The sequence below is a fragment of the Marmota marmota genome, unplaced genomic scaffold (assembly GCF_001458135.2).
Source record: "Marmota marmota marmota unplaced genomic scaffold, marMar, whole genome shotgun sequence".
NCBI classification, from domain to species: domain Eukaryota; kingdom Metazoa; phylum Chordata; class Mammalia; order Rodentia; family Sciuridae; genus Marmota; species Marmota marmota.
Genome location: NW_025999913.1, coordinates 16,870,350 through 16,886,959, shown reverse-complemented (window position 1 = coordinate 16,886,959; position 16,610 = coordinate 16,870,350). Strand labels below are relative to the sequence as shown.

General features: G+C 44.8%; 1 protein-coding gene across 1 annotated transcript in view; it reads right to left on the bottom strand.

The window, feature by feature from the left end:
• Positions 1-402, bottom strand: part of Hdgfl1 (HDGF like 1) — an 814-nt gene extending 412 nt beyond the window's left edge. The window contains exon 1 of the mRNA XM_015494183.2: positions 18-402. Within this exon, the coding sequence (XP_015349669.1) occupies positions 18-402 (385 nt within the window). The remainder of the gene's footprint in view (positions 1-17) is intronic.
• Between the last annotated feature and the right edge of the window lie 16,208 nt (positions 403-16,610).

Below are 16,610 nucleotides of genomic sequence, written 5' to 3'. Positions count from 1 at the left end.
GGCGTCCTCGGGCGCGCAGGCCGCGCTCCTCTTGGGCGGCCCGGGCTGCGGGCCCTGCGGCTCCTCGGCGGGCGGCTCCGCGGCCTCGGCGTCGCCGTCGGCGGGCTCGGGCGGCTCGGCCTGCGGCGCGGCGGCCTTGACCATCGGGTCGTGCTCGATCTCCCAGAGCCCCTCGCTGAAGCCGCGCCGCTTGTTGGGCTTGCCGAACTTCTCCTTGGACTCCTGGTACGGGAACAGGTGCTTGGGGCCCAGGAAGGCCGTCTCGTGGGTCCCGAAGAAGAACACCTGGTACCGGTTGGGTTCGGCCATCTGCTCCACGCGGGCCGGCCAGTGGGCGTAGCCCTTCAGCTTGGCGAACACCAGGTCCCCGGTCTTGAACTTGCGCCCGCTGTAGCTCGACATGGCGGGCGCGGCGGCAGGTGCGCTGCGGGGCGGCCTCTGAGCCCGCGCGACAGCTCGAGGGCGCCGCAACGCCCGGTCGCAGGGTTCTGCCGCCGAGTGGGCATTGTCTCCGAGATCCAGGGACAGTTGGCCCAGCTGGGACGCCGTGGTCGCCAGGACCGGAGCGCCCCGACGGCCTGGTGGCGGTTGTGCGCAGGCCCCTGCACTGTGACCGCTGTGACCGTCGCCGAGCCCGCTGTGCCCCCGAGGGGCCTGCAAAGCCAGCGCGGGAGCCCCGTGGAGAGAAAGCAGTGACACATGGGCACATATTTCCATGAATCTTGCAACTCCGTAGGGGGAACTTGCGGGGTCCCGGTGGGCACCTCTCTGTGTCCCACAGAGAACAGGAGCTGCGACCCGATGTCCCTCTGGGTCAGTGGTTTCAACCGTCTTGCGACTTCCTTGGGGACCAGTGCAGGAAGCCTGCAGTGAGGCTCAAGAACAGGGTGGAAGTCTGACCAAGGGATGGACCCGCAGTGCCGTTAGGGAGTCTGGGGGGGGGAGCATCACTTGGTGACCAAACTGTAAACATTGACATGTTTTCAGGGTCACCAAATGTATACAGCAAAGCCATGATGGTGGCAACCCGGAGTGACCAAGATTTCCTACATTACCTGGAAACGTCCTGTCTTCCACAAACGTCAGCACGTGGCTGTGTGGCTGGGACCGGGCCTTGCAAACTGCCTGCCACGGAGGGACACTAGGCTCCAGGTGCCTGCATTAGGCAGAGGTCTGCTCCTAGCAAACCTGCCAGTAGCCAGGGCTTCCTCCAGGCTGCTACTGAAAAGGCACCATCTCAGTTGAGAAGCCATTTTAAGAAAATTTTCTCAAGATTCAGGTGTATTATAACTGATGTGAATGAGAGTTTTGGTGCCACTGAAGTTCTGGTACACCTTTCCACTTTTTTTTTTTTTTTGAGTTTTGAGTTTTGAATTTTGTTCTACCTACTGTGAGCGTGCTTTCTGACAACTAGCCAAATGTTTCCTAACAGTGCTCTTGGCTCTTGTGCTGGCTTTTATGAGAAAGACCTTTGGATACTAATCCTGTGTTTAACTGGACAGATATCTTTTTTCTAGTGACACTAGTGGAGTGTTAGAATCATTCACCCATTTTGGTGCAACTCAAAATTGGTCTGGGTTTGCTAGGTTGGATCAGCCACTTATTTCACCTTTGGATAGGAGAGACCTGCTGTGGGCAAAGGGAGATGAGTTGTCCTCGCAGGTGGGACAAATGGGACCTCCTTTGCTGATTCCAAACAATTTGTTTTAGCTTTTCTGCTAAGTCATCTTTTTAGAATGTCTTATCTGCCCCACAAGTGTCTATAGCTCTAGTAAATAAGTAACATTCACAATGAACCAACAACTTCTTCTCAGATCCACAGTCCCCTACAAATTAGGACACATGTCCTCCTCTGAATTTCATTTGGAAAGTGCTAGAAAACTATACATGCTTAATGGCTGTAGAAGATGTGTGATCATGGGCAGCTAAGGAGCCCACAGAAGGAAGGAATTTGGAATTTGTGTAAGAGGAAATTTTGCTAAGTGGTGTTTTGTTTGTTGGTTCTCAGGTTCTGAATGTGCTGCACCATTGCACAGAGCATTGCGTGAAGGTCTTGCAGGTGGGAAGGAGTCCGGCTAGACACTTTGTCCAGGAGTGGCATATAGTTATGTCATTAGCTCAGTCTGAGGAAGGACCAGACCTGAGACCCACTGCTGCAGATGAGTGTGATGCCAGGCAAACCAACAGCAGCACCAGAGCAAGCCACATGTCCAGGTGGGTGTTCGGACCACAGGGGTAAGCAGCCAGGAGGGTTTTAACTGCGCTGCGGCTCTGAGGGCTAGAACAAGTGACCCAAAGCTACCTGAAACTAAGTGAAAGTACTGTAGGAGACAAAGGCAGGAAGGTCTAGTCAGGAATGGTCCAGATCTACAGAGCGCCATGTGATTCTCTTAGTCTAGGAGCGTCATTCCCCAGGTAGATCTTGCACCTCGTGTCTAAGACACAGCATGGGGCTAAAAGGCTGGCAGGAAAGATGTCTACCTTTGCAGCATTTAAAATCTAATTCAGAAGCTGAAGCACCAGAAAGTTCATTACAGGGCAATGCAAACTAGTCTTCAAATGCTAAATGATACGTCCTTTATAAACACCGGGGGAATTCCAGCAGGCGAGTGGCTCTTAGGGCAGACTTAGGGAAGCTGTGGTAGAAGATACTGTGGAGAGAACTCTGGCAGCCTTCACTTGTTTACCTGCCTTTTAAAGCTGAGAGTAAATATAATCTTTCAGAGCTCTGCTGCATGATGTTGAGATGCTTAAAGTAATACTTAGATCTCTTTCGGGATGGTTACACATATTAATGGCATCATGGGCAGGAAAGTTCAGACAGTGGGCAGGATGGTTTATGATGTACTAATGACTGTTAAGTAGAATTTTATTAAAGATAGGACTAGTCTATTATTATCTTTTGGCTAAATGAGAGAAAAGCTATATCGAAAGGAGTAGAATCATGAATAAGGGCATTGAAAAATGAAGAAGTGACCCTGACCAGACAGATTACATATTACACACAAAGGTACACACCCAGCCCTTCTTCTGGATGATACAGACCTAAAATTTCTTGTTACTTGGAAATGTGATTTTGAAAAGTATGTTCTTCAGTTTAACTTCTCGGCTCATGGTAACTTATTTCAGGAAGGGGGAAACAGGAGGAAGGTTGAGCCATGAGAATAGGAAAGCAGTTATTGGGTTGGATCTGGAATGTTCGCAGAAAGCTCATGGTTGGAATGCCTGGCTCCCCATGCAGCAGTGTTCAGAGGTGGAATTTTTAGGCAACAATTGGGTCACGAGGACTCTGAGCTCATCAGTGGATTAGTCCACTGATAGCTGGATGGACCACTGGGGGTGGGACCAAGTTGGAGTAAGCACGTCTCTGGGGCCCACCTGGGAGTGTCCATGTTCTCCCTGGCCAGTTCCCCACCATGAGCAGAACAGCCTTCCTCTGCCACCTTCCACCATAATGTTCTTCCTCACTCAGGCCTAGAGCAGTGGAGCCCTTATCATGGGCTGAGGACTCTGGAACTGTGAGCCAAAATGAGTCTCTCCTCCTCTAAGTTGTTCTTGTCAGTGTTTTGATTACAGTGACAAAAAGCCAACTAACATGTGCATGGTTAGTTCAAAACAAAGTCCCCATGAACAATTACAGTGACTAACTTTTAAGAACCAGATCTCCATGAGCCCACATGCTTTTAATAGGTCAGGATGTCTCAAAAATCCAGTGTACCAAGTGCACCTGTTTGCAAAGACCACAGTTTGAGCAGCCTCGTACCTATCAAAACAACACCTGGGAGACCAAAACATAACACTTTCCAGTTTCTTTTCTGGAAAACTAATGATGGGATTTAAAAGCTGCTTGGCAACAATTGTGAAACATGGGCAGTAAAACAATATAATTACACAAGAGAGTAAATAGATATCTAATTGATATTTTCTTGTTTACTTTTAAATTCAATTAGTTTGCTTTAAACTATAATTTAAAAGAAATGTAATTATTTCTATGTGCTTTTGTCGTCATTAAAAATATTAACTGCCTCTGGGTTACAGTAGAAGTGTTTTCACATTGGTTGATATTTGAAATCAAGGCTTTACTCTTTCAGAATGTTCTAGGAGATATAATTATGCAGAAAACAAGCTCGGCTCCCGTCATGGGCAGAAAATCCACCTTTTTCTTTTCTTTTCTTTCTTTTTCTATTTTGGTTTTGGAGATTGAACCCAGGGTATTTTACCACTGAATTACATCCCCAGCCATTTTTCATTTTGTATTTTGAAAAGGGTTTTGATAATTTGTTGAAGCTGGCCTCGAACGTCTGATCCTCAGCCTCCTGAGTCACTGAGATTACAGTGGTGTGAGCCACCAGACTGGCCCCAATTTTCTGTTTTTGAAAATTCACAGAAAGATGGGCACAGTGGCATATGCCTGTGATACCAGAGGCTTGGGAGGCTGAGGTAGGAGGATCTTGAGTTCAAAGCTAGTCTCAGCAAAAGCGAGGTGCTAAGCAACTCAGTGAGACCCTGTCTCTAAATAAAATGCAGAATAGGTCTGGGGAATCTGGCTTAGTGGTTGAGTGCCCTGAGTTTAATCCTGTGTAACAAAACAACAAATAAAAAAATTCACAGCAAGTCTACTACCCCTATATTTTGTCAAATCTACATGTTATCAGTGTCCACTTAGTCTGATTTTTAAAGCCGCAGGGATTTCTGTAATCCAAGGGAGCTACTAGAGAGAAGTTTGGTATCAGTGGGGATGTCCTGAAGCTCTGGGGTAATTTAAAGATATTCCCTAGGAGGTACACCATCATCCATTTGAATAGTGGGTCAGATCTGTAGCTGACCTGATAATGGAGTCCAGGGAGGGAGAGACGAGGGTGCAGTTTTTCTAAGGATCTATGTGTGCTAGCAATTTGGTCTCATTGGCTTGCTATAAATGTTATGAATGGTGTACAAGAGGGAAAATTATAGGGATCAATATTGTTTGCCATACCGCTGATTCAGTGGCCAAGGAAGGAAATTGTTTAACTCTGAAATGAATGACAACAAATTTATTGTGGCTGGCAACAAAAAATTATATTTTATGTACTAACTTGGCATTAAAAGATTTAAAATTCACACTTACTCTTTGGGGAAAAGTTTATAAATAAAATGTTTCAATAATGTGAATAGTTTTCCTAAACTTGCATGACAATGTATATACAGGCCCCGCCACAGGAAAATGTGAGTTATTATATATATAATTAGCGACATTTAAACAAATAGAAATTACTAATGCTGGTGAGTAATCACTGGGGATCAGGTGCGTATAACAAGGTGGATTTACATAGTAATTACACAATTAGATGGCCGTGCCCAAGGTCTGCAAAATTTTTGAAGTACAATTCAGTGATTTGAATATACTTACAATTGTAAGTTGAATAAAAGTATTAGACAAAATATATAGCACTGGTGACTTATAAGCCTGCATGCAACCTAATTCTTTACCTCCAAGGCTGTTGCAAGAAAACTGGGCAGCCATGTCACCATTGGCACTAGGGACCTGTGTGGTACCCAGTTGCCATTGGCCATTAGCTCTATTTAGTTAAAGGGCAAATCCCTTTTCTTTTCTCCTTCTTTCTTTCTTTCTTTTTTTTTTTTCATTTCGTGATCCATATTTTCTCTTGTTACTATTTTTTTAAATGTTTTTTCACAAATTGTTTCTTCTGGCTCTGAATTTTTTCATAAGCATAATATTTTAAACATGTAGAAAACAGTCTGGGAAGACATGATAACAGCAAGGCCATGTGTGAGAGCAAATCTGGAACCCAGACCTACAATTTCCATCTCGTGTTTCTTACCATTACATTAAGGAGTCATATATAAGTGCTTAAAATGACCAAAGTTTTCAGCGGCTCACACTAAGGTTTTGATGATATAACCTCATCAGCCTCTTACTGATTTTCTTACATAGTTTGGAGCTTTCAAAATAATTTCCAAATTATTAAGCTTCAGAAATAGGTAATCTGTACTGTTCCCCCTTAAAGAAGTCATCAACAATGTGCATGCTAATGAACAGGATGGGATTTTTAATGAAAAGGTCTAACTTTGAATTAATGAAAATGGCGTTTTGAGGGTGGACAGTAATTTTGATTAATCAAGCTTTTCCTATTTCATTATTGGAATATGCCTTTAACTCTTCAGGTAATTTTCATTCAAGGATCTCTGTACCTGTTGGTAGTCATCTTTTAGTCCTCACCTCAGAATCAATGAGATGACAGCTTGCTCTTTTTAAACATGGTGAATGAAATATTTACCCTCCAAAACAGTTGTGGCTCTTCTGTGCTAGGAAACGTATTTATTTGTCAAAGTAAATAAAGGCTCTAAGGAGGCTGGTGCTTTTGTATATCTCAAAAACTCATGAGGCATGGACCAGAGATCACGTACAAGAAGACGCAAGTGGTGGAAACTCAGGGACTTTGCTGAGCCAGCCTGAGCTGGCTGTGGGTCCCCCCACTCATGCCTCTCAGGGGCAGAGTGTCCTCGTTCCAAGGATGGAGGTAGGACATACTTCTCAGTGCCTGGGTGAGGTGTCCCAGGAAACCCAGAGGGCAGCTTTTCCAACAGCGTCCTTACCACTTGCTCCTTTGGTCATTTTTCATGATGAAAAACCTTCTTGGAAAAAGAACATTTTTTTTTACTTATCAAATTTAAATATAGAAGTAAATTATTTAAGATTGAGTCTTACAGTCTTTGCTTTTCAAAGTCAGAGCGAAGTCCCATCCTCTATTGCTTGTCAGTGTCTACCCTAATGAGAATATGTCATACGAATAAAACTGTAACAGAGCTGCTAATTTTAACTGCCCTTTTAAAGCACAGATTATATCCTGTATACTTGCATAAGATTTTATATCTAATTTCTCAATTAGTTTCTAAGACACTTTGCTACACTACCTTGCCCTTCCCCCCTTGACAGCCCATTTATTTACTCTTAAGCATAATCACTGGTGAAGTAAGACCTATAGCCAACCACAGGAGCTGGTTCAGAGAAGAACGAAGCAGATGCAGAAAACTCAGTCTGCAGGACAGGGTCACTGTGAGGCCATGCAGGTGACGTGGGGAAAGCCACCATCCCCCTAGAGCAGCCTGAGTTCCCCGAGTTGTTCCAGTGACAGCATAAGTTTAGCTCAATGCAAGGCCTGCTTACATTGAAAACCGATGGTCTGAAGGTGTCTAGTGAGCCTGGTGCCTTGGAATGGTGCAGGGTAGAACTATGGTCATCACACTGATGATCCGTGACTGGCATGTGATTTATAGAGGTAAAATAATGCTGAACACACATGGGACAATATGGCCTAGGTGAATCTCTCCAAAGTAAATAGTATAAATAAAGTATCTGATTAATTTAAAAATAATTAGCTTTTTTTCGTTTGGGGGCTCTTTATAACTGTAAAAACGTGAGTGGCATGTATTCCAAGCTCTTCACCAGTTACTATCTTCTCCCGTGGTGACCAACCACCCAGTATCCCCTTTGAGTAACTGAAACTGATGGAAGTTTCCACTGAACAGATGCATACAAAATGCCTAAGTAATAAATTCAACCACTTAATGTTAATAATCAATGAGAATTACTAAGGCTGCCATTAGTTGTGATTTTCAGGCAATTGAGTGATTTTGTTTTACTAATTCTAACTGCTTCCCACATTTTCAATATAATGGAAAAATATAATAATGAAATAATGTAGTTTTTTTACATTGTGAAAAATAAACTTGGTTTCCTTCAGTTTCTCATGCTCTTTTCTTCTGTCTGCCTCATGGGCCCCCTGTGAATTGACAGGGAGATTTAGGCTGAAAACTGAAAGAAGCAAGATCTGGGATGCAGTGTACCTTAGAGCACTGTTTCTGGCCACTCACTGGTGTCTGCGTGCTTACAGCGCACACAACAGAGAGTGCGGTGTTTGGGGGAAGACAGCATCAGCACAGAATGTTCTGACCAATAGTTTCACCAAATGGTCTGTGTTATGTTTATTCTTTGATTTTTTGGGGGAGGGGGCATCATTTGTGTTCTGCTATGTGATCTATTTTCCAAGTGATTTATACATTGTTTTTATATTTGTGAGACATTTCCATATACTTGTTGATTTTGTATCTGCTTTGTCTATTTCTGATAGAAATATGTTCAGATTTTACCAAAATCCATGGTACTTACGGAGTTTGCCAATTCTTTTTAAATCAGGTGCATTTCTGTTCTGTGCATTTTAGGGCTATATTGCTAAGGACATAGATATTCTTTATTTTTATAAGGTTCTGCTTCCATAGCAACCTTTATTTTATTAGAACGAAATAATTACCTTAACAAATGCTTTTGCCCTAAATTCTATGCCACAGAGTCTTTGTAACTAGTGTTTGAGTGTTAACAGTTCTCAGTTTAACTTTTCTATGCGTTTTGTTTAATCCTACCTTCTGTAACCAGTCTACAGGTAGACTCCTTTCCGTCTAACCTCTGAAGGGACAGTTAACTCTGATGTCCTGTGGTCAGTGTGGCACCTCCCTTTTTCTTGTGAGTTTGGTTTATCATGCTTTATCCCTGCTGTCCTAGGTACTTGTGGGTTGGCCAAGTTAGTCTCATCGTCACTGAAGTATTATCATTTGTTTGTCCCCTTTGCTGATTTGGAGGCTGTAATTCTCTTCATTCAGCAATTATTCTTAGCAAACGTACCTAAATATAAATTTGTGTAGCCCAAATCAAAGGTTTAAGCTTGTTCAAAATAGCCCCAACACTTCACCCTTTACAGGTTGTCTAAATTATATTTTTCTCTTTTCAATCACATGTAGTTTTTACCAATTAGCTTATTTAATTTGTTCATGTATTTTACCATTAATTATTGTTTCTTACAACTTTAATTTTGATAAAAGAAATATGTCATTTAGAAAATTGTTTGAACAAGGTTGTGGAGTGGTAGATAAATTTCTGACCACCTGATAGCTAAAAAGGTATTGTCACTTCACTCAGAAACATTGCATCACCAGACATGACTCATGTCTTAAGTCACATTCCTTAGGAATGGACAGGGGTGCTCCATCGCCTTCTGGTGTCTACCATTGCCGCTAAGATGTCTGCCAATGGTGCAGTGGCCCTTCCCTTTGAAGTAGCACACATTCTTTTTTCTTTATCCTTTGATATCCTCTAGTTTCACTAAGGAGTGTGTAACTGTGGAGTTATTTTCATTTACCGTAATTGATAGCTGTGGAGATTGATTCAGAAAGTATGCCTGTCCCCGATTCTGCGGTATCTTTTTTTTTCAAATATGGCCTCTCAGACATTTGCTCGTGGTCTTCCTTCAGAACACCTGCACAAGGATGTGAAATCATCTCTATCTGTTGCCATGTCCTCAGCCTCTGACTACTGTGTCACATTGTGCATTATTTCTCAAAACTGTAGTCCTACTTCTTTATTTATTCTTTGGCTGAGTCTGACTTTAAGATTACCCCAGTGATTATTTTAATATAATAGCTTTCACCTTAAGAATTTCTATTTTTTTTTTGTATACACCTTTCATTATTTCTTTTATATCTGTTTTGGTTCATAAATTCTTGTTCCTGGTTTGGATTTATTCATTTTACTATCTCTTCAGACATTCTAAACATACTTATTTTAAAACTATTATGGATATTTTTTTTCTTATTTTACTCTAATCTGTCTTGATTTCATTCCTGCTGCCACGTGTCTCATATATTTTATGTACTATTTGTTGTATGTTGGATCAGAAAGGGAATGTAGCAAAGCATGGATTTATAATGCTTTATTTAGGTCTTAGGAAATTAGAAAAGACCTTGAATACTCCTCTACTTAACAGCTCACACATTAATTAGGACGGGAGTTTATGTGTGACATAATTGGAAAATGCAAAGCGGATTCTGATAAGAATCAAAACATGCACTCATTTATACAAGAATACTAGGGAAGATTTTTGGGATGTGGCAGCATTTGGGATTTTTCTTAAGGAAAAGAAAATATTTGAATGGACAGGAAATACATGAGATTTGTTGACTTCTCTACAGACTCACTTCATCCTGTGCCTTGAAGATGTAATCTGTGTACCTTCTGTCAGTGGTTCTCAGGACTGGACATGTCATCTTAACCATGTGGAGCTGCTACAACAAAACACCAAGCTGGACCACTCATCAATAGCAGAAGCTTATTTCTTATATTCTGGAAGCTGATCAGTCTAAGAGTGAGGCACCACAGATTAGGAATCTGGAGAGGGCCAGCTTCCTGTTCACAGTCTTCACATGTTGTCCAAGGCCAGGGAGCACTCTGGTCTGTCTCTCCCTTTTTTTTAATATATATTTACTTAAATAAATATATTTAATATATATTTACTTGTCGGTGAACCTATATTTAATTTATTTATTTATATGTGGTTCTGAGAATCGAACCCAGTGCCTCACATGTGCCAGGCAAGCCCTTTACCACTGAGCCACAACCTCAGTCATCTGGTCTCTTTTATAAGTGTCTTTTTAAATCCCATTCACTTCCCAAAGGACCCATCTTCATATCCTATCCCACTGGAGATTAGAATTCAATGTTTGAATTTGGGAGGAAAATAAACACTCAGTCTATTGTAGACCCCTATGCTAAATTATAAACTTTGAGTACATGATCAATGGAAATATTGAAAGAAAATAATACCATAAAGGTCCTAGAAGTCTCGTGTAAAAGTTTGTCCTAGGAGTTAATTTTTGTGGTTATACAAGAGGTAAAATGTGTGCATGTATCTACTTATGTCTCCTAAGACATTTTAAGAAGGCAACTTGTATACCATTGCATTTAAGTGAATAATCTTCCAGGAAGGTATTAGCAGCTACTGATGGAATGGGTGTTGATGCTACACAGAAATCAAGTATCTACAGCCAAGCGTATCTCATTGTCCCTCTGTGCCTGAGTTTCCAACTTTAAGCTGCTTCATAAACTTTTCATAGCTTTAGAAAAGTCTAAAAATACTTGCTCTGCATAATTCTCTAATGCATCTCTGAGGCATGCTATTCAGGGCATTTCCTAGGGGTTCCTCACACAGGCCAAGAGCCGGAAAGGCAAAGGGGAAAAGGACAAGCTATTTCCCCGGCAGGCCTAGGGTTTTCTTAGTGCCTCTGCTTAGGTTTCTCTGATTCCTGTTGCCATTTGTCCATCCACACGCAATGGTGGAGACGATTGGCCCTGTGCTTTGGTAGTACTGATGGTTAGCTTGATTCAGACTAGTAAGATCCCAAAGTGAAGTAAAACCGGTGGCCCTTGTATTGCACAGAGAAGAGCAACTGCCCTGCCGGCATGTGCCAAGGTTTGGCAAGGTCTGCATGCAGATGACTGGACAGCTTCAGAGGAGGTGATAGAAATCAGGAGGCGGGAGCGTTGACCTGGAGACATGTCTGTTTTCAGTCTGCTTGACTTTCATTTATTGCAACCCTGACATTGGAATAAACCTGTTAAATATATTTTAAAAATGCGACCTCGTGGTAAAACATGATACCTCTCTTTAAAGCTCTTTTAATTGAATGCACCTGGTGCTTCTCTCTATCAATTTATGTTAATGCCACACACAGACAAGCAGGACCTAATTGCAAATTAAGCAATAAAGCTGTTTATAAGAGCAAATGTCCTCCAGGTCAAGTTCATGAATTTTATATTTATATATGTGTGTGTACATAAATGTAAATATGGATACACCCTCTATATGTCTTAACCTTTGTTATAATTGGCAATTGTGTCACTCAATACCGGTTTTACAGAGATGCTTCCTGTGCAATGACTTGATTTTCCTAAACAATCACTGGTATTCCCTAATTATCTAAAGTTCTGGATCATTTTAGGTGTAAGATTAACATTCTTTAAAATGCATGAAGTATAACAGTAAGGGACAAGGCTGTCATTGCACCAATGGCTGCTTAAGATCTTTCGTGGGGTCTGGAGACAGAGTTCCCGGCACCAGCACTCCCGGCACACGGAGTGAGCCTTCCTTAGGAAAGCTGGTGCAGAAGCTGCAGGCCAGGGAGCACACTGGAGGTCCACTTCCTGTCCCCGTCCCTGACAGCTATGGAGACCCTGCTCCTCACTTCTCACTATGTCTCTTTGCTCTTTGATACAGTGGCACTGAAAAGGGAGATCTGAGGATCTTTAGGAATTATTTCAAGTTAGGGAAGTTTTCTCCTGGAAGCCGCACTCTGTGGTTGCTTTAGGTAGACTTTAATTCAGTTCTGTTACATAAAAGTTTATAGATCACCTACAGACACGGGGACTGTAATGAATAATTAAACAAAATAGCTGTCCATCAGGAGCTCTCAGTCAACACACTGTCCTCTGCTCCGTGCTCCTCATGGTGCTGCCACAGCACTCCATGGTCAGTGCTCGGCCTGGACCTGACCCTCAGTAGACAGCATGGGTGATTCCACGTGCCTCCCAGCACGTCCTGATGAACCACCACACGTTAAAAGTATCACACACTGAACATGCACGAAGCCCACTACACCACCGAGCATCGTAGTATAGCAGCACAGCTCACCCTGGAGTGCCAGCTGTTTACCCTCTGGGTCACCCGGCTGACCAGGACCAGTGGCCTGATAGCCAGCATCGTGAGAGCATGATGTGCTGCTTATGCTGACGCAGGAAAGATCCGGACTCAGAACCATAAGTATGGCGTCTGCTGCAGCATCCCAAAGGCAGAGGATCTCAGGTCGGATCATGGGGTCATCTCAGCCTCCGGGCACTCACGCTGCTTATCTTCTGGTCTTCATCCCCACCTCAGCCTAACCCTGTCTCCTCTCCCAGGCATACACATTCCAACGAGGAGCTCTAGGTCTCTGGTAAAATGTGGCGTGTTGTTTCGCCTGTGTTTGTGTTTTCATTTACATAAATAAATGCAGTGTGCCGTCAATGTCACCCTGTCTCCTCCCGCTAACCCCCCAAGGCTAGGTCTCGGCGATCTAGCCCAGTATTCACATATGTGCAGTTTGTACTTCTGGCTGGTCGTGCCCCCGTGCACTGCCGTATCCAGGATGTTTGACCTCAGAATTCCTCAAATGCTTGGATTATCTCCAGTCCCTCACTGACACCTATACACACGCATGTGCACACTCCAGTGAAGGTGCTCATTCCTGTTTACCTCCCAGGTGAGAGCTTCTGTGGGACACTGAAAGTGCTGTAGGCACTATGAACAGAGACTGATCAATCAGTACAGGGACCAGGTGTAAGATGGGAGGGGCAAGGACCAGGTGCGCTCCCGCCAGCACCGAGCAGGTGGTTCCCGTGAGACATCCAGAGGCCACTGTAAAGTCTCAGCCAAACCCAGCCACTGTGTATAGTAATGGTCTCCCAGCCATTGAGATAGGGAGGTCTCTCATTGCTGAACCTAACCCAGACCTTGGCTGGCAAGGACCCTGTGAAAGTGGCCCACGTTTCCAGCCCTCCCCAGACAAGAAAGGACATGTAGGAGGAAGTGGGTTTGTACCCCTTGGTCAGGTCATGACCCGTCTGTCTGTGTGTCTGGTGGTGATGTGTGTCCATCCCTGTTTTAGAAGAGCATGAAAACCATGCTTGGAAGGCCTCTGAGGAAGAGTGAGGCTCTTCCTTTGGGTGTCCTCATTAGGGACCTCTTAGGTCTAGGGCATTTTATTGGGGGATTTCCAAGTAGCGTTACTTGTCTGCGTCTTTTCTTGTGCTCGTGGGTTTCCTTCCTGGAGAGCAAGTCTTTCACATGGACCCTAGGGGAGTGCCCATGGTGGACCCTAGGCCTGGGAGTAACTCGACTGGGAGACTGGACTTAGCCGAGACTCTGCACAGAAGAAGGGAGCTGGGGGTCAGCTCCTAGATGGGCGTTTAGTCCTCTGTGAGAAAGATGACTGTCCTCTGCTTGAGTCTGATGTCCCCATACCTAGAGCCCACCTGGGCTACCTTGTCCTGGGTCAGTCATCTTCTGGAGCAGAGGAAGGGTGTGCACTGGCCTCAGAAGTCTGGACTGACCATCTGGAGGTGTAGTGCTGTTCAGTCCAATCTTCCCCCTTTCCCTCTGGTTACAGAGCCCTCTGACCCCCGTCCTGGGGCGTGCTGACTTGTTTCTTCTGGTCTTTCTCCCAGCCCACCTGTCTCCCTTTCACAAACGTAGCTAGTTTTCTCCTCCTCCTCCTCCTCCTCTTCTGTGATGCTGGGAAGGAAACGAGGGCTACACTGGAAGCTCAGAGTGTTCTCTATTCTTTAAATCAGCTATCGCGTCTGGTCCTGGATTTCTGGTTTCTGTTTACTCTCTGTTGTCCTCTCCTGCCCGGTCCCTTTGCCACTGTGCATATTTACCTCCTTTATCCAAGAGAGAACGAAGAGAAATGACAAGCTCCACTTTGACCCGCTGGTAGTAATGGGTAAGCAGGCCAAGCGACAGCCTCTGAAAGGGACCACCCATGTTTGAGGACAGGAAACCTGGGTCAAAAGCACTCAGGTACCTAAGTTTGTCTGCACATCTACCCACTCAGCTGCTTTCTGTTGTGTGAGTTTGGTGGTTACATCTCATTTTTTGATGATCTTTGCCCTTAAGGATGATGGAATGTCTGTGAGTGGACGATACTGAAGCTTGTCCAGCATCTGGGGACACACATCTCTGAATGAGACACTTCATGAAGGGAAATGCTGGGGTGAGCTCCCCATTTCCCCGGGTCACGTCTTCCAAGCACGTTGACATGGCGAGCACTGGACTCTCATCAGCTGTGCCGGTTCCAACCTCCCGCAGACACTGTGGACTGATGCCGAGCTTCACCGATGGCTGTTCCCCCTCCCTGTGTGAATTCCAGTGCTTCGCTTCTGGGTGCGCCCCCCATGTGCTTTTTCAATTAGTTCTGTTGGGAGACCTAAACATTTTTCTTCCGTATCAGGAGGTGACATTCTCCTACAAATTCTTTATTGGTCACAGGCTGATGCGACCTATAAGGAAGTGAAAGATCTGGATCTTACTCTGTTCCCTGTTCTCTAGACTAACTTGAGCCTCAACTTTCCTCATCTGCATAAGGGAGGAGCTAATCCACTTGTTCCCTACAGGGGATGGACATAGGAAAGGTACCCCCAGGACAGAGTGACCTGTCCACAGTAGTGGTTGTGAGCGAGACCCCATGCCAGACATAGCTGGTTCAAATTCCAAGTAAGGCAAAGGTCTCTGACCTATTATTTAAGTTTGCTAGCAAGACATGCCATCTCACTCACATTCCTTTATGTCAGCATGTGAAAATTAAGTGCAAAGAAGTTTTTAAGACATTTAATTGTGGCTCAAATGCAATGACTCCAGTGAGCACCACCAACAAGTAGAAAACAATATTGCTATTGCATCAAAGTGGTGAGCAGGGCCACGGAGGGAAAACCGATTACACAATGTGTTCACATATTTGACATTTATTGAGTGCCTGCTAGGACCAGATGCTATTCTAAGCACCAATGGTATAAAAGTCCCCGTCCAGAGTTCATTCACATTGCAGTGGGAAACACAGTGAGACATGATACAATGTAATATGAGAAAATAATAAAACATGATGTGAGAAAGGCCTCAAAAGGAGTGGCCCGGGGACGGGGTGTGCCCCTGCACATAGGACAGCGGAGACTTGCAGGGAGATGGGGAGGCGCAGGCTCCTGAGGAGGAGCCTCCCCGGCGCCTGGACCAGGCCAGGCAGAGATGCTGTGTGAGAGCAAGTGGCCGTGTTCCCGGAAGAGCGGGAGCCCTGGAGGCCACAGGTGGAGAGCAGGGCCAGGCCAGGTCAAGTCCTTGCAGAGCACGGTGGGACCTTGGATTCCACTCCAGGTGTGATGAGAGACTGTGGGAGTTTCGTGAGCCAGGGAATGACTTGAGGTGCTAGTAGAGTTGGGCTTCATGTCTTGTGGGAGAGTCACTGCCCCTACTGACTCCTTTCCCCACGTGTTGCCTGTTTGGGGAGGGTTAAAGGAGAGACTGTGCCTGAAAGCCACAGGCAAGGTGCTTGGTGCAAAGTACATGCTTCACATCATTAAAACTGGAAATTCATGACCCCTTTCCCACAGGCTAGTCTCTGCTGCAGCCATCACCCCCTGTGGCCTGCAGAGGTCCTGTAGTAACATTGGTATTGCCCAGGAGGAATTGGCCAGCCTGCCATTCTGCCATGGACTAGCAGGGTCATCCGTAGGTACTAGTCAGTAATACTTAGAGCAAATGGGAACAAGATCTGCCTCGTGATTAAAAATGAGGGTAGCAGCAAGTGTACCTTGGCTGGGACGCTTCGTGGAGAAAACCCTAACAGGGCCCACGAAGGCAGCTGGGTCTCCGGCCCTGGGGCTGGCAAAGGAAGTCAGGTTACGGTGACCTCGGAGGACTGTGCAAACCGCTGTCTTCAGGGCCCTGCGTCCCATGGAGCCACCCAGAGAGTCACAGACACACCCTGGAGCCAAGATGTGAGAGCCAAGCTCCTCTCAGGTTTGGGTAGACACCCCAGGCTTTCCTGTAGCAAGTGTTTCATTTTGGAAAGAACATTTTCCATTTGGACTTGGCTTCTCAGTTGCTCCTTCTTAGTTTCATCTTTTAGTATAATGTTTGTGTTGGGCCATTGCCTTTCAGTGACTCAGTAGGTGGATATTCGGGGCTAGGGATTTA